Source organism: Nomascus leucogenys, chromosome 23, assembly GCF_006542625.1.
Source record: "Nomascus leucogenys isolate Asia chromosome 23, Asia_NLE_v1, whole genome shotgun sequence".
Lineage (NCBI taxonomy): Eukaryota > Metazoa > Chordata > Mammalia > Primates > Hylobatidae > Nomascus > Nomascus leucogenys.
The window spans coordinates 24019677-24045187 of NC_044403.1; the positions used below are offsets into that span (position 1 = coordinate 24019677).

Below are 25511 nucleotides of genomic sequence, written 5' to 3' on the forward strand. Positions count from 1 at the left end.
TATTGATATCAAGCATAAAGGTGCTGAGAAATTTTTGAAATAGTTGAGCAATTTTGAAATTTTTACATTGGAGAATAGTGGAGAGGCCAGAGCAAGCTTACAAAAAATGGAAGCAGCATGCCAAAGGTTTTGAGTCAGAATGAATTTGGAGTGTACTGAAAAGGAAAAGGTCATCACCTAATATGTAGCAGTGAGAGGGGAGGATGATAGAGGCTGCAGGTAGGATGGAAAACTGGGAAGATCATGGCAAGCTCTGTTTACTTGGTGTGGAGTTTGGAGTTGATAGTAAATGCAATGGTAAATCAATGAGGAAATTTACACTGGAGAGTGGACAATTGAGATGAACCTATTAAAAAGATCATATTTGCTGCTAAGAGTGTGGGAGCAAGAATGAAAGCACAAGAACAGTTACGAAGTTATTGCAGTAGCACAGATGACAAGTGACAGAAGCCACATTAGAAGGTCTGCAGGTGTGTTTAATGGCCTGAACACTGTATAGTAAGGCTACCTGAACCCTGAGTACATGGCCTTACACTAGGCTCTGGGCAAAACCAAACTGGAATTGAATTACTTCTCAGTTGTCCCTGCACCTAGATTTTTCTTAAGCTAAATTTGGTCCTAATATAGTAGACTAAAAAGAAAACTTGGTACAGCCTTAGTCATATGAAATGGAAAAAGGAAATGAATCAGGTATTTATGGGGATTATTTTAGGTGAGGGGGCTGTGAGTGGCTTTTATTCTTTCATTATGTGTCTCTGATGTCCACATTTTCTACTTTCTTTTAAAAGTAGGCATTTTTTTTCTGGGAAATAGAGACGGTTTTATTTTTACTCAACCAAAATGAATTTTGAGATTTTGATCAATTCATTTCATCTCTCTATATATTACTTTCTTTTGCACAACAAAAGAACTAGGATCCATGACCTTTGATATCACTCCATGATTCTCTGTGTTGCTTTTCATAATGTAGGCATGCACATGTTAAATAAACACCATAATCTTTTAAATCGCCTGTAGGACACTATCACATTTTAAAATTTGTTAAAGAGATTTTCTTTGTTCTCTCAATGTTGCAGGTCTATAACTTGCTACCAGTAATGAGTCCATTTACCTTTAGAGTTGGAGGTCCTGCGGATGAATATGATGAAGAGTGCAACAACGCAAAAGACACAACTCACAGCGGAATAACTTCCACACTAAAGCAAGTCCTGGAGGGGGATGACATTTACAGTATCTTCACGGTAATTTTTTTTCCCTAAAAACATAACAAAAACTGATTTCTACGTCTCTGTTTAGATGGAGAAACAATGGACTTCTAAGCTCTAGGATCTTTTCTCCCCTCCCTCTAACAAAATGATAACTAACAGAAAAATATTGAAATCTCAGAGACAGAGAACTTTATGGACACACAGGTGTTCACACATGAATTTCTCTACCACCTTAAACAGCAATTGGTTTACTTTTAGGCCACAAACCCTAACCAAATGGATCCCAAAGCTGCTTGCCACCATCATATTCCCCTCTCAGTGACTCTTGGGGATTCCAATATGTGAGAAAACCAAAACAAAATATTTTCCATAATGTGTCTGACACTCTTGGAAAGGTGAGCACCTTGTTGGAGGCCATCATCTCAGTCATTTGCACAATAAACACTTGTTGAATGAGGCCGGGCGTGGTGGCTCACGCCTGTAATCCTAGCACTTTGGGAGGCTGAGGTGGGTGGATCACGAGATCAGGAGATCGAGACCATTCTGGCTAACACGGTGAAACCCTGTCTCTACTAAAAATACAAAAAAAAATTAGCCGGACGTGGTGGCGGGCGCCTGTAGTCCCAGCTACTCAGGAGGCTGAGGCAGGAGAATGGCGTGAACCCGGGAGGCAGAGCTTGCAGTGAGCCGAGATCACACCACTGCACTCCAGCCTGGGCGACAGATCTAGACTCCACCTAAAAAAAAAAAAAAGCAAATCTATGCATGAATGTTTGAGTGAAGGGTTGATTTATTCATTTTAATCTGTCTGGCACACCCCCAAGGGGATGTTTGATTATTATTTAATGCAAAGTAGAAGTATTGTTAAAGACCTTTCTTAGGAATTTTTAAAACATAGAGGAGTCACTTAAACAGCAATAATATGAGAAATATCTTTATGCATTTTACTTAATAGTCTCAGACATCTGGTAAAATTTAGGAATGGGAATTAATGCGATAACAATATTCAAGGTACTAAAGGCAAGGGTTCTATGTGGATTCAAGTTATTGTTGAGCAAAGTTTTGCCTAAGAAAATCTGTGCCAAGATTTCATGTATACTTAATCAGACGAGATGAAACTTGTCTTTTCCAGTAAATGATCTCTGATTACTCAAAGTCTGTTAATATATTAACAAAAGACTTTCATCATCAGTACACTTGAATAACACTTGACCCAAAAATACTCTCCATATCACAGAGCAGCTGAATGAAAACTTAAATTGCTTCTTTGTAGCAGGCATAAAAAAGTAAAATATTGAAAATAAAAGAGAATGCCTTCGTCAAATTGTATAAAGAGTACTTTTCTATAAAATATTTTATAATTCATACTGAGGCTCATAGGTAGGTATTATTAACTGTGGTAACTTTCTTTTTCTTTCTTTCTTTCTTTCCTTCTTTCTCTTTCTTTCCTTCTTTCTCTTTCTTTTCCTTCTTTCTCTTTCTGTCTGTCTGTCTGTCTGTCTGTCTTTCTTTCTTTCTTTCTTTCTTTCTTTCTTTCTTTCTTTCTCTTTTCTTTCTTTCCTTTCTTTTCTTTTTTTGACATAGTTTTGCCCTTGTTGCCCATGCTGGAGTGCAACGGCACAATCTCAGCTCACTGCAACCTCCGCCTCCTGAGTTCAAGCGATTCGCCTGCCTCAGCACCCCAAATAACTGGATTACAGGCACACATCACCACCCCCGGCTAGTTTTACATTTTCAGTAGAGACGAGGTTTCACAACGTTGGCCAGGCTGGTTTTGAACTCCTGACCTAAGGCAACCCACCCACCTTGGTCTCCCAAAGTGCTAGGATTACAGGTGTGAGCCACTGCACCTGGCCAACTATGATAACTGTCTATTTTGACAAATTTTTTGTAAAAACATAATTTTAAAAGGATAAAACCATGATTCTTAGGCAAATATAAAAACGACACACATCAAAGAAATAACCAGTAGGATGTTATTACCAATTCAAAGAGCATATAAAAAAAACTAAGATATTTACTTACAATTAAACAAACAAACAAAAAATCTGTTAGGATAAGAATGACATGTTATGTATAAAACTGGTTAACATTACAATATGGTAAAAATCTTAGGTTTCTGTTCCATTGGACAGAAATTATTTATATCGGTACTTGATAAAAGTCAAAAAGTGACTTTAGTAAGTTTGGAATCTTCATGATAAATAATGAGATGAACTAAGGATATTCCCCTAGATAATACTTAAGTGACCCTTACCCCAAAATAGTATTGAAAGAATGTACCATCATTTTACCTTATTTTCGAGTTTCTGATACTTTTTTTCAGAGTCTCCCCTCACCAAAGATTGTTCTTTTTTAACTTGTGTTTTAGGTTCAAGGGTACGTGTGCAGGTTTGTTATATAGATAAATTGTGTGTCATGGGGGTTTGGTGTATAATTATTTTATCACCCACGTAAAAAGCATAGTACCCAATAGGTAATTTTGCAGTCCTCACTCTTCCATTCTCCACGTGCAAGTAGGCCCTGGTGTCTGTTGTTTCCTTCCTTATGTCCATGTGTACTCAATGTTTAGCTCCCACTTACAGGTGAGAACTTACAGTATTTGGTTTTCTGTTCCTGTGTTAGTTTGCTTAGGATGATGGTCTCCAGCTCCATCAATTTTGCTGCAAAAGACATGATCTCATTCTTTCTTATGGCTGTGTAATATTCCATAGTGTATATGTAGCATGTTTTCTTTATCCAGTCTACCATTGGTGGGCATTTAGATTGATTCCATGGCTTAGCTATTGTGAATAGTGCTGCAATGAACTGCACGTATGTGCCTTTATGATAGAATGATTTATATTTCTTTGGGTATATACTCAATAATGGGATTTCTGGGTCAGATGGTAATTCCATTTTAAGATCTTTGAGAAATCACCAAATTGCTCTCCACAATAGTGAACTAAATTACATTCCCACCAGCAGTGTATAAGCATTCCTTTTTCTCTACAACATTGCCACCATCTAATAGCCATTCTGACTGGTGTGAGATGGTATCTCAATGTGGTTTTGATTTGCATTTCTCTAACGGTTAGTGATGTTGAATATTTTTTCACAAGCTTATTGGCCACATGAATGTTTTCTTTTGAGAAGTGTCTGTTCCTGTCCTTGCCCACATTTTTATGGTGTTCTTTGTTTCTTCCTTGTTAATTTCTTAAGCAAGTTCCTTATAGATGCTGGATATTATTAGACCTTTGTCAGATGCATAGTGTGCAAATATTTTCCTCTATTTTGTAGGTTGACTGTTTCCTCTGTTGATGTTTCTTTTGCTATGCAGATGCTCCTTAGTCGAATTAGGTCCCACTTGTCAATTTTTTATTTTGTTGCAATTGCTTTTAACACCTCCATCATGAAATCTTTACAAGGGCCTATGTCCAGAAAGGTATCTTCTAGGTTATCTTCCAGGATTTTATAGTTTTAGGTTTTACATTTAGGTCTTTAATCCATCTTGAGTTGATTTTTGCATATGGTGTAAGGAAGAGGTCCAGGTTCAATCTTCTGTGCATGGCTAGCCAGTCATTCCAGCCCCATTTATTGAATAGAGTTATTTCCCCCTTGCTTGCTTTTGTCAACTTTATCAAAGATTAGATGGTTGTAGGTATGTGGCATTGTTTCTGGGCTCTCCATTTTGTTCCATTGGTCTGTAAGTCTGTTTTTGTACCAGGACCATGCTGTTTTGGTTACTGTAGCCCTGTAGTATGGTTTCAAATTGGGGAATATGATGTCTCCTGCTATGTTCGTTTTGCTTAGGATTGCCTTGGGTATCAGTTGTTTATCAGATCAAGGAGCTTTTCGGCAGAGATGATGAGGTTTTCTAGATATAGAATCATATTATTCACAAACAGGGAGAGTTTAACTTCCTCTCTTCCTATTTGGATGCCTTTTATTTCCTTCTTTTGCCTGATTGTGCTGGCTAAGAATTCCAGTACTGTGTTGAATAGGAGTGGTAAGAGAAGGCATCTTTGTCTCGTCCTAGTTTTCAAGAGGAATGCTTCCAGCTTTTGCCCATTCAGTATGATGTTGGCTGTGTGTTTTTTATACATGGTTTTTATTATTTTGAAGTATGTTCCTTCAATGCCTAGATTTTGTAGGTTTTTAACATGAAAGAATTTTGATTTTTATTGAAAGCCTTTTCTGCACCTATTGAGGTGATCATGTGGTTTTTTAGTTTGGCGTTCTGTTTATGTGGTGAATAACATTTATTGATTTATGCATGTTGAACCAAGAATAAAGCCCACTTGATAATGGTGGATTAGCTTTTTTTTGGCATGGGTTTATTTTTTTTTATTTTTTATTTCCATAGGATTTTGGTGAACAGGTGGTATTCGGTTACATGAGTAAGTTATTTAGTGGTGATTTGTGAGATTTTAGTGCACCCATCACGCAAATGTTAAGGGTAGAGGGTATCCAAGGTTCTTGGTGTCTTGAACAAAGAATTGGACAAAACTCACTAACAAAGCAAGGAAGGAATGAAGGGTTTTATTGAAAATGAAAGTACATTCCACAGTGTAAGAGCGGGACTGAGCATAGGGACTCAAAGGCTCCATTACAGAACTTTTGGGAGTTTAAATACCCTCTACTTGGTGTACGCCCTATGTAAATGAAGAAGATGAAGTAAAGTTACAAAGTCATTTACTTGGCCTACGCCTTATAGAGAGGATATTTCCTGTTATAGCTGAAGTGTGTATCAGCCTTATGTTCCCTGCCTCCAGACCCTATTTTCCAGCCTCACGACCAGAATACACGGAACCCAGTTTGTAGTCTTTTATCCCTCACCCATTTCCCACCCTTTCCTCACAAGTCCCCAAAGTCCACTGTATCATTTTTATGCCTTTGCATCCTCATAGCTTAGCTCTCACTTATGAATGAAAACATATAATGTTTGGTTTTCCATTCCTGAGTTACTTCACTTAGAATAATAGTCTCCAGTCCCATCCAGGTTGCTGTGAATGCCATTAATACATTCCTTTTTATGGCTAAGTAGCATTCTATCATATATATACCGCAGTTGCTTTATCCACTCATTGATTGATGGGGATTTGGGCTGGTTCCATATTTTTGCAATTGCGAATTGTGTTGTTATCAAAATATCATCATCATTCTTCACAGAACTAGAAAAAAATCCTAAAATTCATATGGAACATAAAAGGATCCCGCGTAGCCAAAGAAAGACTAAACAAAAACAAACAAACAAACAAAAAACAACTGTGGAGGCATCACATTACTTGATTTCAAACTACAATGAGGCCATAGTCACCAAAACAGCATGGTACTGATATAAAAATAGGCACATAGACTAATGGAACAGAATAGGGAACCCAGAAATAAACCCAAATATTTACAGCCAACTGATCTTTGATAAAGCAAACAAAAACATAAAATGGAGAAAGTACATTTTATTTAACAAATGGTGCTGGGATAATTGGCAAGCCATATGTACGAGAATGAAACTGGATCCCCATCTCTCACCTTATGCAAAAATCAACTCAAGGTGGATCAAGGACTTAAATCTAAGTCCTGAAACCATAAAAATTCTAGAAGATAACATCAGAAAAACCCTTCTAGACTTTGGCTTAGGCAAGGATTTCATTACCAAGAACTCAAAAGCAAATGCAATAAAAACAAAGATAAATAGGTGGGACTTAATTAAACTAAAGAACTTTTACATGGCAAAAGGAACAGTCAGCAGAGTAAACAGACAACCCACAGAGTGGGAGAAAATCTTCACAATCTATACATCTGACAATGAATTAGCTTTTTGATGTGCTGCTGGATTCGGTTTGCTAATATTTTGTTGAGGATTTTTGCATCCATGTACATTGAGTATATTGGCCTAAAGTTTTCTTTTTTTGTTCTGTCTCTGTCAGGTTTTGGTATCAAGATAATGCTAGCCTCACAGAATGATTTAGGGAGGAGGCCTTTCTCCTCAATTTTTGGAAGTGATTTCAATAGGAATGGTACCATCTCTTCTTTATGTATCTGGTAGAATTCGGCTGTGAATCTGGTCCTGGGCTTTTTCTGGTTGGTAGGCATTTTATTACTGATTCAATATCAGAAATCATTAAAGCTCTGTTCAGGGATTCAGTCTCTTCTTGGTTCAGTCTTGGGAGGTTGAATGTTTTCAGGAATTTATCCATTTCTTATAGGTTTCCTAGTTTGTTTGCACAGAGGTGTTCTTAGTAGTATCTGAGGTTCTTTTGCATTTCTGTGGAGTTGGTGGTAAATTCTCATTTTCATTTCTGATTGTGCTTATTTGGATCTTCTCTCTTTTTTTCTTTATTGGTCTATCTAGTGTTCTATCAACCTTATCTATTCTTTCAAAAATCCACTCCTCAATTCATTGATCTTTTGTATTTTTTTTTTTTTTTTTTTTGCATCTTAACTTCCTTCAGTTAAATTCTGATTTTGCTTATTTCATTTCTCCTGCTAGCTTTGGGGTTGGTTTACTCTTATATCTCTTGTTCCTCTAGATATGATGCTAGGTTGTTACTTTGAGATCTTGTAACTTTTTGATGTGCATGTTTAGCATTATAAACTTCCCTCTTAACACTGCTGCAGATGTGTCTCAGACATTCTGGCATTTTCTATCTTTGTTCTCATTTGTTTCAAAGAATTTCTTGATTTCTGCTTTAATTTCATTGTTTACCCAAAAGCTATTCAGGAGCATGTTTTTACTTTCCATGTAATTGTATGGATTTAAGGGATCTTCTTAGTATTGATTTCTATTTTTATTGCACTGTAGTCTGAGACTGTGTTTGGTATGATTTTGGTTTCTCTGAATTCGCTGAGGATTCTTTTATCCAATTTTGTGGACAGTTTCAGAGTATTTGCCATATGGCAATGAGAAGAATATATATTCTGTTGTTATGGGGTAGGGAGTTCTGTAGATATCTATTAGGTCCATTTGGTCAAGCGTCGAGTTCAAGTCCTGAGTATCTCTGTAAGTTTTCTGCCTTAGTGATCTAATACTGTCAATGCTCTGTTGAAGTCTACTACTATTATCGTGTAGGAATCTATGTCTCTTCATAGGTCTGTAAGAGCTTGCTTTATGTATTTGGGTGCTCCTGTATTGGGTACATATATATTTAGGATACCTAGGACTTTCTGAAGTCCTCTCGTAATGGGCTTATCATGCCTGATTAAATGAGTATTTTCAAATATTAACACACAAGATATACTTTAATATAATTGTATCAATGTATCCAATTATATACAGGTTAAAAGGAAAACAGATTTTTATTAAATAATTATATGCCATGAAAAGTAAGGAGACTCAGTAAAAGTATTCTTTTTTTTCTGAAGTCTAGTGGAGTCCACAAAAATCAGATATCATTTAAAAATGTTTAATTCAACTCACAGAAGTAAAATCTTCTAAATTAAGAGTTAGATATCGTATAAAAAGAAAAAGGACTTTTTTCATATTTATTAAAAACGTAATTAAAATAATGCCTACCATATTCCAAAAAAGTAATCACAATTTAATTTTTTTTCAGTTTTTTTCAGTCCTAGTAATTCTTCTTTTGCTTGATCTTGTATCAAGCATTCTTTTTTAAGGAAGTATGTTTGCTTCTGAACTAAAAAGAGTCTTGGAAATCCTGCCTCAAGCCATTGGTACAATCTGAAAGTTGACAAAAGAATAACACCTCAGAGGACTGAATTCAAGGGTCCATTCTTTGAAATATCAAAGTTCACAATGTCTAATAGGGTTCTTTCCAGATGCCTTCAGCAAGCATAAAGAAGCAATAATCTGCTTCATAATGAGATTAATTTATTAGTATAACCAATAATGTAAGAATGGAGGAGGCCAAAATTTTCTATTGGAATACTAACAAAATGAATAGAAAACCTATGGAATGAGAGGAAAAAATTTCAAATCATGTATCTGATAATAGGTTAAATGGGTTAATTTTCAAAATATATAAGGAACCCCTACAACTCAGTTGGAAAAAGTCAAATACCTGATTTTAAAACTGACTTAAAAAATTTTTTTTTAAGATTCTATTTTTGGAAGGCAAAAGCAAGAGTTGCCACTGGTTACTCCATTAAATAGTGTTATATGCCCAAGAAGTAATACTCAGTTATACTTATGTAACCAAAATGACAAGGAAATCTTTTAAAATTAGCATTAGTAAAGGTAACATGACTGTAAAGTCAACATAAAGCAGAGAAAAATATTCTAGTGAGACATTGAATAACTGCTATCTGGACGCATTGCAACAAAAGATAAGTAATAATCTCATAACCTTTGTTAAGCACTCTAAAACCAATATGTCATTTAACAAAAAGAAAGTCAAATTATTTCTGTATAAATATAATATTTGGCAGTAAATCTTTTATAAACCTTTAAATTAATAAGCCAATTAAAATTGAGCCAAAGGTGACATTAGCACAAAAGGCAGAGTAAGGAACTCTAAAATACCTCCATGCTCACGAGTTGGAAGACTTAATCGGATTAAGATAACAAAGATAGTCCCCAAACTGATGTACAGATTCAATACAATTCCATCAAAATTACAACCGTCTTTTATACAGAAATGGACAGACTGATTCTAAGATTCATTTGGATATTATAAAGATTCATATTAGTCACAACAATGTTGAAGGGAAAAAAAGAACTAAGAGCACTTCTACGTTCTAATTTTGAAACTTAACCACAAAAGCTGTAGCAATCTCAAGACAGCATGGTACTAGCGTAAGGATAGATATATAGATCAATGGAAGAACATTGAGAGTCCATAAATAAATCCACACATTTTTGGTCAGTCTACTTTTGAAAAGGGTGCCAAGAACATTTAATGGGGAAAGGATAATATTTTCAACATAAATGATGAGAAAACCAAATACCCATATGCAAAAGAAAGATTGGAGTTGGACCCCTAACTCACATTATATACAAAAAATTAACTCAAATCGGTTACAAACCCAAATGTAAGAGCTAAAATAATAAAACTCCTAGGAGGAGACATAGGTATGAATTCTCAGGACCTTGGATTAGGCACTAATTTATTAAATATGACATCAGAAGCACAATGAACCAAAAAATGTTTTAAATTGTATTTTATTAAAACTAAAAACTTTTATGTGTCTCAGGACACTATCAAGTGTGAAGAGACAACTCACAGAACAGTAGTAAATATTTGCAAATTATATATCTGATAAAGATAAAAGATCCAAAATATGTAAAGAACTCTTACAATTCAACAATAAAAAAATAAACAAGTGAATTAAAAGATGGGCAAAGGAATTGAACAGACATTCCTCTAAAGATGATACATAAATGGTCAGTAAGCACATGAGAATATGCTCAAAATCGTTACTCACTAGGAAAATACAAATTAAAACCATAAAGAGATACCTCTTTATATCCACTATGGCCATCATCCTAAAAATTAAATATAGAGAAAATAACAAATGTTGCCAAAAATGTGGAGAAAATGGAATGCTTATACATTGCTGGTGGGAATTTAAAATATTTCATCCACTGTGAAAAATAATCTGGCAGTTCTGCAAAAAGTTAAACACTGAGCTACCATATGACCCGCAGATTCACTCCTGTATATAATCCCCCAAAAATTGAAATCATATGCTCATGCAAACACTTGTATACAGATATTTATAGCAGAACTATTCACAATAGCTAATAAATGAGAATAACCCAAATGTCTATCAACTGAGGAATGGATAAACAAAATGTGGTACATCCATACATTGGAATATTGTTCAATATCGATTATTCATATAAAGGAATGAAGTACTGTATATATGCTACAACATGGAAGAACTTTGAAAACATCATGCTATGTGAAAGAAGCCACACAACATAGGCCACATATATTATGCTTTTATTAATATGAAATGTCCAAACAGGTAAATTCATAAAAATATAAAGTAGATTAGTGGTTGCAGAGAATGCACGAATTAGTATTTCCACTTGTTGAAAATAGGAAGTGACTACTGACATGTATGTGGTTTCTTTTGGGGGTGATGGAAATGTTCCATAATTTCACAGTGGTAATAATTACATAACACCATGAGCATACTAACAGCCACTGAATTATACGCTGTAATGTAATAAATGTTATGTAATGGGAATTTGTTTCCATTTAAAAATTGTAAAAAATAGCCAACTATGGAAAAATTTTTACTGTTTTTTTTTCAGATTCAATGTTATAAATGAAGGAAATAGTTTCCTTTCCTGCAAACCTTATTGTACATTCATTCAGATTTTCTCCTTCACTGTCCCATTTCACATTCTGGAAAAATCAGATATTTTAAGACAAAACTACTCTCTTTTCCTCATTTGGAAAACATTTGTCCTATTATCTTGCATACAGAGTTATGTTTTTTGTCACTACTGTTTCTACCATGGCCTCAACTATACATATTAGTTATAACATTTAATGAAAGAAAATAACTATTTAACATAAAAAAAACTAGAAAAGATCATTGACTACTTTCTTTCCTATACAATGAATCCTAAAATGGCCCTGAAATCTGGTACCAGCTCTTCTATGATGCAATCTAAGAGCAGTCTTGCCCTCACAGAGACCTACTGGGAGAAATGCTCGTAAGTGCCCTGGTAGGCTGAACTTGGTCCCACTGTGGATCTTAAAACAGCACTGTAAACTGGCTCCAGGCCCTCTCATCTGTGATTTGAGAGCAGGCCTGCCCACTCAGGGACCCACTGGGACATGTGCCCATTCATGAACCCAGAGGCTGGCCTGAAGACCTGGGTCTCAGCTGTAGGCCCTGAGGCAGCCCTGTTACTTGGTTCCCTTTTCTCTCAGCTGCAATCTGGACCAGCACTGTCTGCCTAGGAACCTACCCAGTGACCCAGTAGGAGCCCTCCTAAGGACCCAGAGGAAGCCACATTCATCCACATATCTGGTAACTAGCCCACAATCTGTGGACTCTGAAGTAGACCCTCATCCCAGTGCCAGACCTACTGACCAAGGTCTAGGAGGCAGTCCAATTTACCCAGGGAACAGACAGAATCTAAGCCTACTGGAGCCCCAGGTAACAGGCCTCCCAACCACAGACCTCACTGTTGACCCAGCAAAACCATGTGACCTGGCTCTACCTCTAGTCGACCACAATTCTGGAAGCAATCCTGTCAATCCTGGGAACCCAACAGGAGGATCCTGAGGATCTTTACCTGCAAAACCAGTCCATAAAGACGGGAAAAGGTGTTTGCTCCTTCAGATGCATAGAAACCAATGCAAAGTTACACAGATAATGATGAACCAGGCAAACATAATACCACTAAAAGAAACTAATAAAGTTCCAGTAACTAATCTCCACCCCAAATGGAGATCTACAAATTTCCCCCCAAAATTCAAAATAATCATCTTAAAGATGCTGAGTGAGATGCCAGAAAACACAGACAACTAAATAAAATTAGAAAAACAATGTATGAACAAAATGAGAAGTTTAATAAAGAAATAGAAACCATTAAGAAAAAAACACAAAAATTATATAAGAATAGAACTGAATATTTTAACAGAGAGCTTCACCAGCAAACACAGTCATACAAAAGAAAGAATTAGTAACTTGAAGACAGGTCATGTAAATAGTTTAATTAAAGGTGAAAAAAGAAAAAAATTAAAGAAGAGTGAAGAAAGTATAAGGGACCTATGGAATACCATCAAGCATGCAAATACACATATTATGGGAGTCCAAGAAGGAGAAAAGAGGGAAATGAGCAGAAAGCTTATTTAAAGGAATACTGGAAGAAAAATGTAAAAGCTAGAGTATTGGTGGCACTATGGGGATAGGAAAATCCTCATGCACTACTGGTAGAATTGTGGTGTGATGCAACCATTCTGGAGAGTTATTTGTCACTCTTCAGTCACTTAAGTACATGCCTCTCATACAATAATCTCACTCCTGTGTATGCATCTTGCAAGAGGATTTACCTGTCTCAAAGGGTATATGTGAAAAGATATTTATCAAAGCATTATTTGATCATGGCAGGGCAATAGAGACAATCTTGTTTTTATCATTAGGAGAGTGGAAACATTAAACGTCTTGGATGATCACCAAAGAGGGCTATACTGTAATAAAATGCAATTAATAAAATATATACATATAAACATGGGAAGATGTTTTAAAACTAGCAATAACTAAAAAGAATAAGAAAAAGGCAAGGTCTTTTTCCAATACTGTTTATATAAAATAAAAATACACACTTAGGACTTTCCTTTCCAGTAATGGTATACAAGGTAATTGAGACCAAACTTCCCACTTAAACTAGGAATTGTTGGAGATATATATATATATATATATATATATATATATATATATATATATATATATTCACTGGAGGTATTGAAAAGCAAAGACTGAAGAATTATGAATCCAAAGTTCAGAAGCAACATAGCAACCCAAAGGGGCAATTCTGTGTTTAAGGGCACTTTCCCCTTAGGGTATTTAATAGATTTAGAAGCACATTTTAAAGCCTTTAGTAAATAAAATCGCAGCTTCTAGAGTCCAAGGCTCACCAAATTGGGGCAAGGAGATGTTTCTGATAGACCCTTTACATATTGTGTTGAGATATCAAACTGAAGGTATAATTCAAATGGTCCATAAACATATGAAAAGATGTGTGAAGTCATTAATAATGAAAATTAAGGCAAGATACTGCTTCACTCATCAGATTGAGAAAAAGTAAAATGCCTAGCAGAGTAAAATGATGGTAAATATATAATAAACTGAAAATATCCGCTGTTGCAGATGGGTATTCAAATCCATTTAACTCTGAAGAGCAATTTACCAATATCTGATAGATTTCAAGATGTACATACATATATAGCCTATAACCCAATTTCTGCTGTATACCCTAGAGAAACTCTTGCAAATATGCTTAAGTAAACGTACCATATTTGTAGCAACATTATTTGTAATGTTGAAAAACTATGAAGAATCCAAAATCCAGCACTAGGGGAATAGAGTAACAGGTTCGGCCACATTCATACAATAGAATGTCATATAGATGGTCATTAAAATTAATAAATTTTATCCTCATTATCAATGCTAATAAGTCTTAAAATCATAATAGTGATGACAAATTTTACAATATGCGCATACCACTTATATATATAAAATACAAAACAAAATTATGCTGTATATTATTTACATAAATATGGATTAAAAACATAAACACATCTTGAAGAATACATATCAACTTCCTAATCCCACAACATTGGGAGGGAAATGAGATTGGAGAGAATTACAAAGGAAACTCCAACCATATTTGTCTTGCTTTATTTCTTTTTTTGGGTTGGTGGATCTGGTAAAAACTGGAAAAGCTGCTAGACAAATTTGAAAAGAGCACTACCATTGCCATCCTTCATTTCTTAAGAAGAAATCATCTTAAACAAACTTGGCAAGTGTTTAATTTTATGAAAGTTGGGTGCATGTAAGGTACGAGTGCTTTTTTATCTTGCTCTCTATATTTGTGAGTATATATATATAAAACATTTCATAATTTAAGATAAATTATTTCATTCTATGATAATGTGACAAAAGAAACAAAGATGTGAAATAAAAACTAATGGGAAGGAATCCACTTTAAGCAGTGTGGCCAGGAATTTGCTCTCCAAAGAAGGGATGATTAGGCTGAAATATGGAGAAAGAGAAAGAAAGTTGATTTAAAAAGTTTCAAGCAATACAGTATGTAAACAGCAACGTCTGCAGTCTAGGGATGGCATTAAATCTGCTGGTGGTTTATATGTGATCATTGTACTACAAGTTCTATGGGAGCATGGATACTGAATATCCTGTTCAATATTGTATTTTCATCACCAGAATAGCACTTAGCACACAGTATGGCTCAAAAAAAATGGTTTAAGGGACTCAAATGTTAGAGTGCTCAGACAGTAGCAAGAACAGATAGGAGAAATTAAGCATCTGATCAGGTCAATGCTGTGAAATAGGCAAGGGTGATCTTTGATAACTCCTTTCTAAAATCTCTTTGATCTTTTATCTCTTTTATCTTTCATTTATCCTCTACTCTTGAAATCCTTATTTTGTATCACTTTCTTCCAGGACCATGTACTCAAATCAATTGCTAAAAAAAAAAAACAAAAAACCCCAAAACCCTAAAGGCTGTAGTTATAACTCACTCAGTCCCAGAAATGAATCTGCAATGCATGAGTTACTATCATGGTAACATGTCCCTGACATTCTTTGTCAGCATCCTTTGTCTCCTGCTTGTAAGGATTTTGAAAGAGATGGAGAAAGGTAGGTTGAAGGTTCTTCATCAGGAGGTTTGCTGTCAAAGCTCATTCTAAATGGAATATGAATTTTATCCTCCAGACATGCCTCAGTACCTGTCAGAATTTAGCCTTGAGAAAAATGAGGCAACCACTGAGAGTAATGACCCTTTTAGGGAATCTGTGCTCAATTCTGAACTCTATTCAGAGGCCTTGGGGTGGGGCTTGTTTGCACATAGTGGCTGCATAAAGCCTGGTAAACTCGGCTGGTCTCCAGGGCGAGGCTGAGGGCAGAGAATTGGACACAACCCTGAGATTTATCCCTCACAATGGGGACAGACAGAATTCTTCACTTATGTCTCATGCTACTTCTTATCCTGCTTTCTGCCAGTGACTCAAGCTCTGCAGAACCGTAAGTCTCACTCAAGACCCTTTCCTCCAGAGCGCGTTTCAGTCTCTCCCTTATGTCTTCACTTTGCCTTCCTTTGTAAATGCCACCTTTCCACTCATTACGATACCTTCCAAATATAAGAAATTATTCCAGTTAATCCCTTGTTTATCTTTCATTTATCCTCTCTTCTTGAAATCATTTTTTCTACACTGGGCCAATCAGAGTCATAAATACAAGTACTCACTAGGAAGCATGATTAAATAAAACACTAGATCCCACCTTCACAGAACCATTCTTTTGGATGGAAGGCACTGAATATAAAGATATTCAAAATGTATAGTGAAGTGCAACTTAACATGTATTGTAGGCCATATATATATATATATATATTCTGTATATATATGTATTCTGTATATATATATATATTCTGTATATATATGTATTCTGTATATATATATATATATTCTGTATGTATATATATATATACAGAAAGTATAGCTCCTTTATTTTTCAATCATGTATCAAGTCTTCACCAACAGCCCCCAATGGGGGACTAAAGCAGGGGAAATAATTTTAACCCTATCCAGTTGTAAGTTGGTACAATTCAATAATTGTAAGACTTCTTTTCCACCTCTCCCCAGTTCCTCTCCTCTGTAGTGTCTAGAGGACTGTGGTCTCTATTAACTCCTAATAGAGAAAAGTATCAGAGTCCTTGGTCTCAAAATTCTCTGTCCTTCTTGGCTACTGTCAATCTGTCTTCTTCTTACTTGCTAGCATGCACTGTTGAAGTTTAGCCATCTGGTTTCTCTTGTGTGTTCAGGACCCAAAGTCCTCACTTCAGCTGTTTCATATCCCATAGAACTCCTACCTTTGCATCCTGCCTCAAATACTATGGCTATTGTTTCAACACAGCCTGTGATGCAGGGTCACCTTGCCCCTTTGCAGTCCAGGCCATTTAAGGTCCCTGGCCTTAACCCAGCTGCCTTTACATTTCTTCCAGAGAATAGTGAGAACTCTTGGGTCCAATAATAGCACATAGGCACTGAGGTGTCCTGGAGAGGTTCAACTTCTACCTCTCTCCTGCATACCCACACTGTACTTCTAGATGCCTATCATGTCTCCTGTATTCCAGACTAATACAGGGAAGTCCTCAGAGTCCCAAATCGGGAAAGGGATAAGGGGTCCCTCTGCTCTGTGTGTTACCCTTATTCGTCCAACACAATTAGCCTTCTTCAGACCAAAGTGCAGAAAGCAGAAATAAGGACTTCAATCCAGTAAGTCTCCTGCTTTCCTCAGGCTTTTTCCTTACACAATTTCCTGGCAACCAGTAGGGGTACATTTCTCCCCCGCTATCCCTCTACCTCATCTACAGCTGTGGGCGGTACTACTTCCAGCTGCACTCCATCCAGAAAGCATTTGGGAATATGTGGAGGCTATTTTGCTTTCTGAGAGCAGACTGAATGGATAAAGTGAGTAGCGTGTATTGGGTCAGAAACATTAAGCAATTTGTGGTTCTGGATGCAGTCCTACACTACATAGGACCATGCTGCCATTGAAACCGTTTACACTGTGTCCGCCACTGAACAAAGAACAAGCCTCATGCCCTAGTTATCACAAGCAGAAGGGGTGTTTTCTTCCTTTGTAAGGAGAAAACTTAACTTCATCTCTCCAGAATTAACCCTTGATGTGATAAATGAGAGAGATTGCCAAAAAGAACCAATAGCCATTCTCCCCTGCCTTGGGGCAGTAAGCTTCAGAAAGATGAAGGTTTCAGGGGAATAAAATGAAAAAGAGAAAATTAAAAGTTATTACTTTAATATTTGCTACATTTAGTCCCTGTTAAAGGCAAATATTTAAAACACAAACATTCATGATTGACTAATATATTAAAACATTTTAGCAGCTCACTACCAATGAAATCTTGGGCAAGTTTGTCAACCTGGATTTGTTCCAATTTCAATATCTATTAAAAAAAATTAACTGAACTCATATAAAATAGTTCTTTAGCATATCAAATATATGTGGAATTAATTTTTAATTATGATATTTTTTAGGCTTATAATATATAAGAATAAAAATAGTAAATTAAATAAATTATAAATGTACATATACCTTCTTATTAAGATCAAAGAACTAAAGGAAAAATTTTTGGATGGGGAGCTAAAAAATGATACATTTTTATTATTTATTATGCTGTTAAAAGAGCAGTGATCAGGAGATCAGAAGCATCCAGATACCAGAAAAAGATTAGACATAAGAGACTAGCTGAATGACTACCGGCGAGTTACTTAACTGCCCTCAGCTTCTCTGCTGGAGAACAATACCTTACCACTCATACAGCAAAATCATCTGAAACTTGGATGATTTAAGAGTGGCCCTAGAGATTCATGGCACGTAGTTTTGCCCAGGAACACTTTAAAACACATGTAGCAAGACTGGTGTGCTGGAGCAGACTACGTGGAGGATGAGGGGACCAAATTGAGTTCCAGATTCCACAACTCAATTGTCCTTGGATTCTCTCCTCCTAGTCTCACACCTATTAATTTTGTAAAGTAACAATATTGGGTTTCTTGTGTCAAATTGCCTGTCCAGAAAACAATTTAAAAAGTAAGAGTTTATGTTGGCAATGGAAAGTAAGGGTAGTAAAATAATATAAGAAAATAATAGTTTTTACTTGCAAATTTACTCTATAAATGGCCTAACCCTGCAGATATTGAATCATGAATCACTGAATCATTAAAGCTTTGAAGAGTTACATTTTAGTCACGATTTACTGATTTGGCATGGGGGCAGGGATTTTATCCATCTGTTATGGATTCAAGTTTTGGGGACTGATGAGGATCTCATGTTTTAGCTTCCATGAATATGGAGAGTATCATGCACGTACCTTACAGCATTGCCGGGAAGATTAAATGGCTTAATACAGAGACAGCTTAACAATTCCTGTCATGTGGCAGATACTCAAAAACAGCAACAGCAAAAACACATTCTCTTTCAGCCCATGGGAGTTCAGAGTGTGGAGAGATTATATTGAATTGGAGGCTTCTGGAAAGTGACAGGAAAATACGGAATGGAGGGCATTAGAGACAAAGGACACTCATCAGTACAGCTAAGGCAAGAATGTGAGGCTTATACAAGAAATTGCCTGTGCCTCTGAAAAACTGAAAACTTTCAACAATTTAAATAAGAAAAGACTTTTCAAAATAATATGTACTTTTAGTACCCATATAAATTTTTTTTTTTTTTTTTGAGACAGGGTCTCACTCTGTCACTCTGAAAGCACTGGTGCAATCATAGCTCACTGTAGACTCAACCTCCTGGGCTTAAGTGATCCTTCTTGCCTCAGCCCCCTGAGTAACTGGTACTACAGCCATGCACCACCACACAACCAGACCTGGCTGAATTTTTTATTTTTATTTTTGTAGAGATGGGGGGCCTCACAATGTTGCCCAGGCTGTTCTCAAACTACTGGCCTCAAGTGACTCTCCTGTCTCCGCCTCCTAAAGTGCTGGGAATTAGGTATAAGCCACTGCTCCCAGCCTGAACCTGTTTTTTTTTTTTTTAATTAAAAAGATAACCTACCCACCCATGTGATTCTGAAACAAACATATGTTTATAAACATGGACATACTAATATTATTAATGTTGATTGCCTCAAGAAATTGAGCATAAAGGGAAATGATAATAAAATACAGTGTGTGTTTGTGTGGTGTGTGTAGTGGGGAGTTGTGCATGTAAATAATTGACAAAATTTTCAAACTTGTTGATAAAATATTGACTTTGACTGAGCTGTATCTGAGGAGCCTAAGAGAAACAGCAAATACTTTTTTTCAGTGTTGCTGATACTAAGAAAATGATTTTGCAATATACACGTGTTATTTTGTGTAATGATATATGCTTACTGAAGTTCTTTCCGTTGAATTTCTGTAAATCTAGTCATGGTGTTCATTTCAAAGTGATGTTTGTTTAGACAGATTTTAATGTAAGTGCTTTTTTAAAATGAATAATCACTCCCAATTTATTATATGTGTGTGTGTTTGTGTGCATGCACTTTTATGGATATATATTCAAGAATTCAGATTCTTTTTAAAGTTCAAAGTTAAAGTTTAAAGAGTTCAGATTGCTCTTTAAAGCAAGGAATGCCTTTGAAATTATAACATCTTGGAAAGCAATCTCCAGTGTTGTATGGCTCCAGATTGTGTGGCTGAGGCATGTCTGATGAGTAAAAGATAAAATTTTTGTGCTGATATGTGACAGAACCTCCATTGACTTAGTCCATTGACTTTTGGAATAAAACTGATTGCACCAATTAATAGATATTATTATGAAAACACATGTATGGATGAAAATGCTTACTATCATCAGTTTTTCTCTAATTTAGACTTCTTCCTTTCCCAGGCAATATATGGTGCTGGTCCCCTCCCTGCTCCACACTGAGGCCCCTAAGAAGGGCTGTGTCCTTCTGAGCCACCTGAACGAGACAGTGACTGTAAGTGCTTCCTTGGAGTCTGGCAGCAAAAACAGGAGCCTCTTCACTGACCTGGTGGCGGAGAAGGACTTATTCCACTGTGTCTCCTTCACTGTGAGTGCTATGGTGCCAGCTGGCTGTCCCTGCTTGATACATTTTATTGAGCTCTATAGGTCATGGTGATGGAGCTCTGGTGTGCAATCCAAAGGAATGACTTTAAGAATGTAGTTAGGACTTCAGGGGCCAGGCGCGGTGGCTCACGCCTGTAATCCCAGCACTTTGGGAGGCCAAGGCGGGCAGATCACGAGGTCAGGAGATCGAGACCATCCTGGCTAACAAGGTGAAACCCCGTCTCTACTAAAAATACAAAAAATTAGCCGGGCGTGGTGGTGGGCGCTTGTGGTCCCAGCTACTCAGGAGGCTGAGGCAGGAGAATGGCGTGAACCCAGGAGGCAGAGCTTGCAGGGAGCCGGGATCGCGCCACTGCACTCCAGCCTGGGCAACAGAGCGAGACTCCGTCTAAAAAAAAAAAAAAAAAAAAGACTTCAGAAAGGACTAAAAATAGTGATTTTCAACTATTAAGGAAGAAAGCATTTTTTACCAGAGTAAGGAAGAAATACTCTTCTAAATTTCATTCCTAAATAATAATCCTATTGCCCACAAAAATTCCATGACTTAGAGGAGTTTTCTAGTTTTGATTGTAACTGTCTCATTAAGGATCAGGCTGGACATTTCCTAGAAATAGATCGTATGAAAATTTCATGATAAAAACTTTGCAGGCAACATAATTTTTTGCACATGCAGGATACCCTAAGCAAACACCTAGTACCTCTTTAAAGTTGCCTAACTTGGGATACTAAGCTCCTATGCTCTCCCATATTTTTTCAGAGATGTTTCTCTCTATTCCTTCAGAATATATATACTCAGTTAAAAGGCATCTAATTTAATAACTAGAGCTCTAGGTGAACTCCATGGAGATCTGGGTTCTATTGATGGCCACTCTTACTGATACAATTCCTCTATCTCACATTAATATCTTCACTCTTATGTCTGAAGAAATAGTCACACCTTCCTTCTCCTTGGTGAAGCTGAAGGAGAGATAGGAAATAACAATGACTGAAGAATGCAGAGGGAGAAGACTGCACAGTTCCTCAGTAGTAAAAAATCCTTTGCTTTTTAGCTCCCAAGGATCTCAGCCTCTTCGGAGGTGGCATTCCTTAGCATCCAGATAAAGGGGCCTACGCAAGATTTCAGGAAGAAGAACACAGTTCTGGTAAAGAACACCCAAAGTGTGGTCTTTGTCCAGACAGACAAACCCATGTATAAACCAGGACAGACAGGTAAGTAGGGAAATTCCACTGTTTGGGGCAACACTGAGAAGGAAGGGCCACCTGAACCTCCAAAGTCTCCATTATCCTAGCCCCGTAGCCTCCTGTCTTATTACCCAAATTGCCTGCTTTATCGTGTCTGAATCTTATCAGAGAACTACTTTTCCAGTAAGATTCCGTGTTGTCTCCGTGGATGAAAATTTTCACCCTCGAAATGAACTGGTAAGCATCCACTATCTGTGGTTTGGGTTGGGGGTAGAGTGGGAATACTCACCCAGAGTGAGGTAGAAAGGTACAAGAAAAGCGAGAGGGTGAAAGACACTTGTTTTTGAACTTGGCTCCAGCCTCAGCACAGATTTGCAGTCTTATACAAAACAAAAATTGAGGGACAAGAGATGAGGAAGTTCTTTCTCTTACAACAGTAGTTAATCAGTCTGGCAATAGCTGCATTAGTTGCTCTGAACACACTGCATTAAGAATATTAAAGAAGCATAAGAAAAAAGGCACTATTCATATTCATACTTTCAAGGAATTTATGATTAAAAAAGCAACAAAGAATTATACTTTTATGAATATATAGGTATATACAATAGACCATATTATAACTTTATTATATATTCTATACATATAGTATAGAAATATATTATACACAAAGACTTTTTTATGCTAATTGAATTTCCCTTTTTTCAACTTACCTTCAATATTAGTGCAAAGGAACAAAGCTGCTTTTAATAGGTAGAAAATAGACAATGTTGAAATTAGAAGAAATATTCTTTGTTTACTTTCAACCAAATGATTCTGGGAATTCTCTTTCTGTTAGGTCTAAATCATAATGACATATAACTCTATTAATATCTATTTCCCAATTTATGAAAGTAAGCAGTATAGTCATATTATTCACTAGGAGAATTTTAGTATCCAAATAATATTAATACTTAAAGATTCAATAATATCATTCACCAATAATTTTCAGGGAAATGGCAACACATAATAGTAATTATTGAATATATTGTGTATGCTCATCCTAGAACTATTTAATAATTTCCCTGAGATTTTTTCCAGTTCTGTGATGTTTCTTGTTGAATTTAGCTGCAGATAGTATTCTTCCTCAGTATGTTGTTTGATCACAAGTCTGAATTTGTAGCCTTTGCTGGAATTCTAATCACATGTCTTCTTTCCTTTTATCATATAGATTCCACTGATATACCTTGAGGTAAGTATCAGAAAAAGTATCTTATAAGGAAATTAGTACTTTTAGAGAGTAGGAGGTTCTGATAATACTTCAGACAGATGAACTACTCTAAAAATTTTCAGATCTGAACTCCTCCTACTCCCAGTTGTCAGGTTGATTGTATTTTCTCTTCCTTCTGTATTTGTCTTTCCAGAGGCAATGCTAATTATCACCTTCAAAATCATTTGAGATGCTCAAGGACTATTGTGACTAAATGATTACTGCCCATACTTCTTGTTTCCCTTCAGAACCCAAGAAGAAATCGAATTGCACAATGGCTGAGTCTCAAGCTAGAAGGTGGCCTCAATCAGTTGTCCTTTCCCCTCTCATCAGAGCCCATTCAGGGCTCCTACAAGGTGGTGGTACAGACAGAATCAGGTGGAAGGATAGAACACCCCTTCACCGTGGAGGAATTTGGTATGGATTATGGAAGATGAAAAAGGCATAATATTTTGGTTCCTAGAGTGCGAGCTCACTTAAATCCTTTGAATTTCCCATAGATACGTTGAACTTGCAGTAGAGTCAGACTTACCTGCTTCTAAGACCATTAGGATGGTGTGAACACAGAAGCTCATAAGAGCTTGCTGATTTTCAGTAGCAAATTACGCTTTGCCAAGCATGAAACTTCTTGTTTCAGTGAAACCACCATCATTTGTTAGTGTCGCTGAGATCTGCTGTGCTCAAGAAGTCAGTTAGATTCTGCATGAATTGTTAAACCTTACCATCTTAAAGTTGATACATTGGAAAATAAATCTAACATTCGGAGTAGTATTTTGGGAAAAATTATAGACATACTGAAATTATTTGTATTTCCAATAAATGTTTACCAATCTTCTTTATTTGTATTATGTCTATTAACAGTGCTTCCCAAGTTTGAGGTCAAAGTTCAGGTGCCAAAGGTGATCAGTATCATGGATGAAAAAGTGAACATAACAGTATGTGGAGAGTGAGTTATATTGTTTTTATCTAAAATTTTATATTTTGCCTCAATTTTGAGTGATTATGTAGGTACAAAATTATAAATTTACTTCCCTCAGCACTTTTGTAATATTACTCCATTGACGTCTCTTTATTTAATGACTTACTATTAAAATTTTCAAATACATAAAAGAATAGAAACACACTTAATTATGATTTAACAATAAACATCTTTCCGTATTGTTTCATCATATATTTTGCTTTAACATTTTAGGATAAATCACAAAGATCATGATGTTTTTCTGTATATGCAGTAGTATGTACCTCTAAAATACAGAGACATTTTCCACTTCCATGACACCATGATCACTTAACAAAATTATAAGTAATTTTCCAAAACTAATTCCAAGTTTACAGTCAAGTATCTTCAATTGTCCTAAAAATGGTCTCATAAAGCTGGGTGTTCACACATTGGTTTTGGTTATTATGACTCCTAAGTACCTTTTTTATTTTCCAAACTCTCTACAATGGAAATTTTCAATCACGTGCAAAAGTTAATGGAGAAGTAAAATACAATTTCATGTACCTATCACCTATTTTTAAAATTGTAAAATTTGCCAGGTTCTTTTTGCCCCATTTCCTCCCCTACAGTAGTTTTTTAGCTCTAATATTTTAAAGCAAGCCATAGGAATCTATAAATATCTTAGAGGTTTAAAAGTCTATAACCTTTTTTTAATGACATTTCACTGAAGATCATCAGTTGGCCTCTAGAAGTCTTGCTTGCAGAATCTGCCTGTTTGTTTTCTCATGGAACATTGAATTAATTATGCCTAATCTTTCCTCTGGGCAATTTTAAGAGGATACATTGAATAGTTTTACATTGATCTTTTTGGTAGAACAATTGTTCAATAACCAGAAATAGTGCAGTGGTAGAACAAATTGCTTAATAACCTGAAATAATCTCTCCCCCAGAAATTTCTACTCCAGGAAATTTCACTTTCTCCTTTTCTTCATATGTATGCCATAAATACTAATCCTGTCATCGAGGAAAGAGGATGAGCTGATACGATGGACTAAAAATGTGACAGAGAAGCCTAAAGATCACAGGTCACAATTACTGGGCAAAAGCCAATGATTAGGATTTTATAGAAGTGACTTAAACATAATATAAATGATCCAGTGACTGATGTCATGATTATGAAGGGTACTAGACTCAGAATCGGCAGCGATGAGTGTGCCTCCCCTGTCAGAACTTACTGTTTTTACTAGGCATTCTGCTGCTTCTCTGCACCTCCATCTCTTAAGCAGTAGACAGAGGGCATGAACCTTACCTATGAGGTTTCTTTCCACTGTTGCCCTCTGTGATTACAGATACCTCTTACAGTTCCTTTTAACCTTAAGAAGCAAAACTGATTGCCTACAAACAAACAGTCCCAGAGGGAGCATGCAGGGTAAAGGAATATGCCAGCCTAAATATTATATACCGGAAACACCAAAACGCCTAGGTCTCTGCCTCATTTCAGCCTCAGAGCAATGACCAAGGAGTTATGTGTCTAACTTAATAGTGCCGTAGTGCAGATATCTATATCTTGGAGAAGCGTTTCAGAATAAGCTGCTTTGATTCTATCTTTTTATTTGAAGTAATTTCAGAGCTATTTGCAAATAGGAAAGAAAACCAATGTCCAAAACAAAATTATTGCATATTATTCTGT

General features: G+C 36.2%; 1 protein-coding gene across 1 annotated transcript in view; it reads left to right on the forward strand.

Moving 5' to 3' along the window:
* Positions 1 to 15738: 15738 nt before the first annotated feature.
* PZP (PZP alpha-2-macroglobulin like) overlaps positions 15739 to 25511 on the forward strand; it is a 60359-nt gene continuing 50586 nt past the window's right edge. The window contains exons 1-7 of the mRNA XM_030804753.1: positions 15739 to 15875; positions 20253 to 20436; positions 21503 to 21662; positions 21820 to 21872; positions 22843 to 22863; positions 23130 to 23298; positions 23743 to 23827. Coding sequence (XP_030660613.1) covers positions 15793 to 15875; positions 20253 to 20436; positions 21503 to 21662; positions 21820 to 21872; positions 22843 to 22863; positions 23130 to 23298; positions 23743 to 23827 — 755 coding nt within the window. The 5' untranslated portion in view covers positions 15739 to 15792. The remainder of the gene's footprint in view (positions 15876 to 20252; positions 20437 to 21502; positions 21663 to 21819; positions 21873 to 22842; positions 22864 to 23129; positions 23299 to 23742; positions 23828 to 25511) is intronic.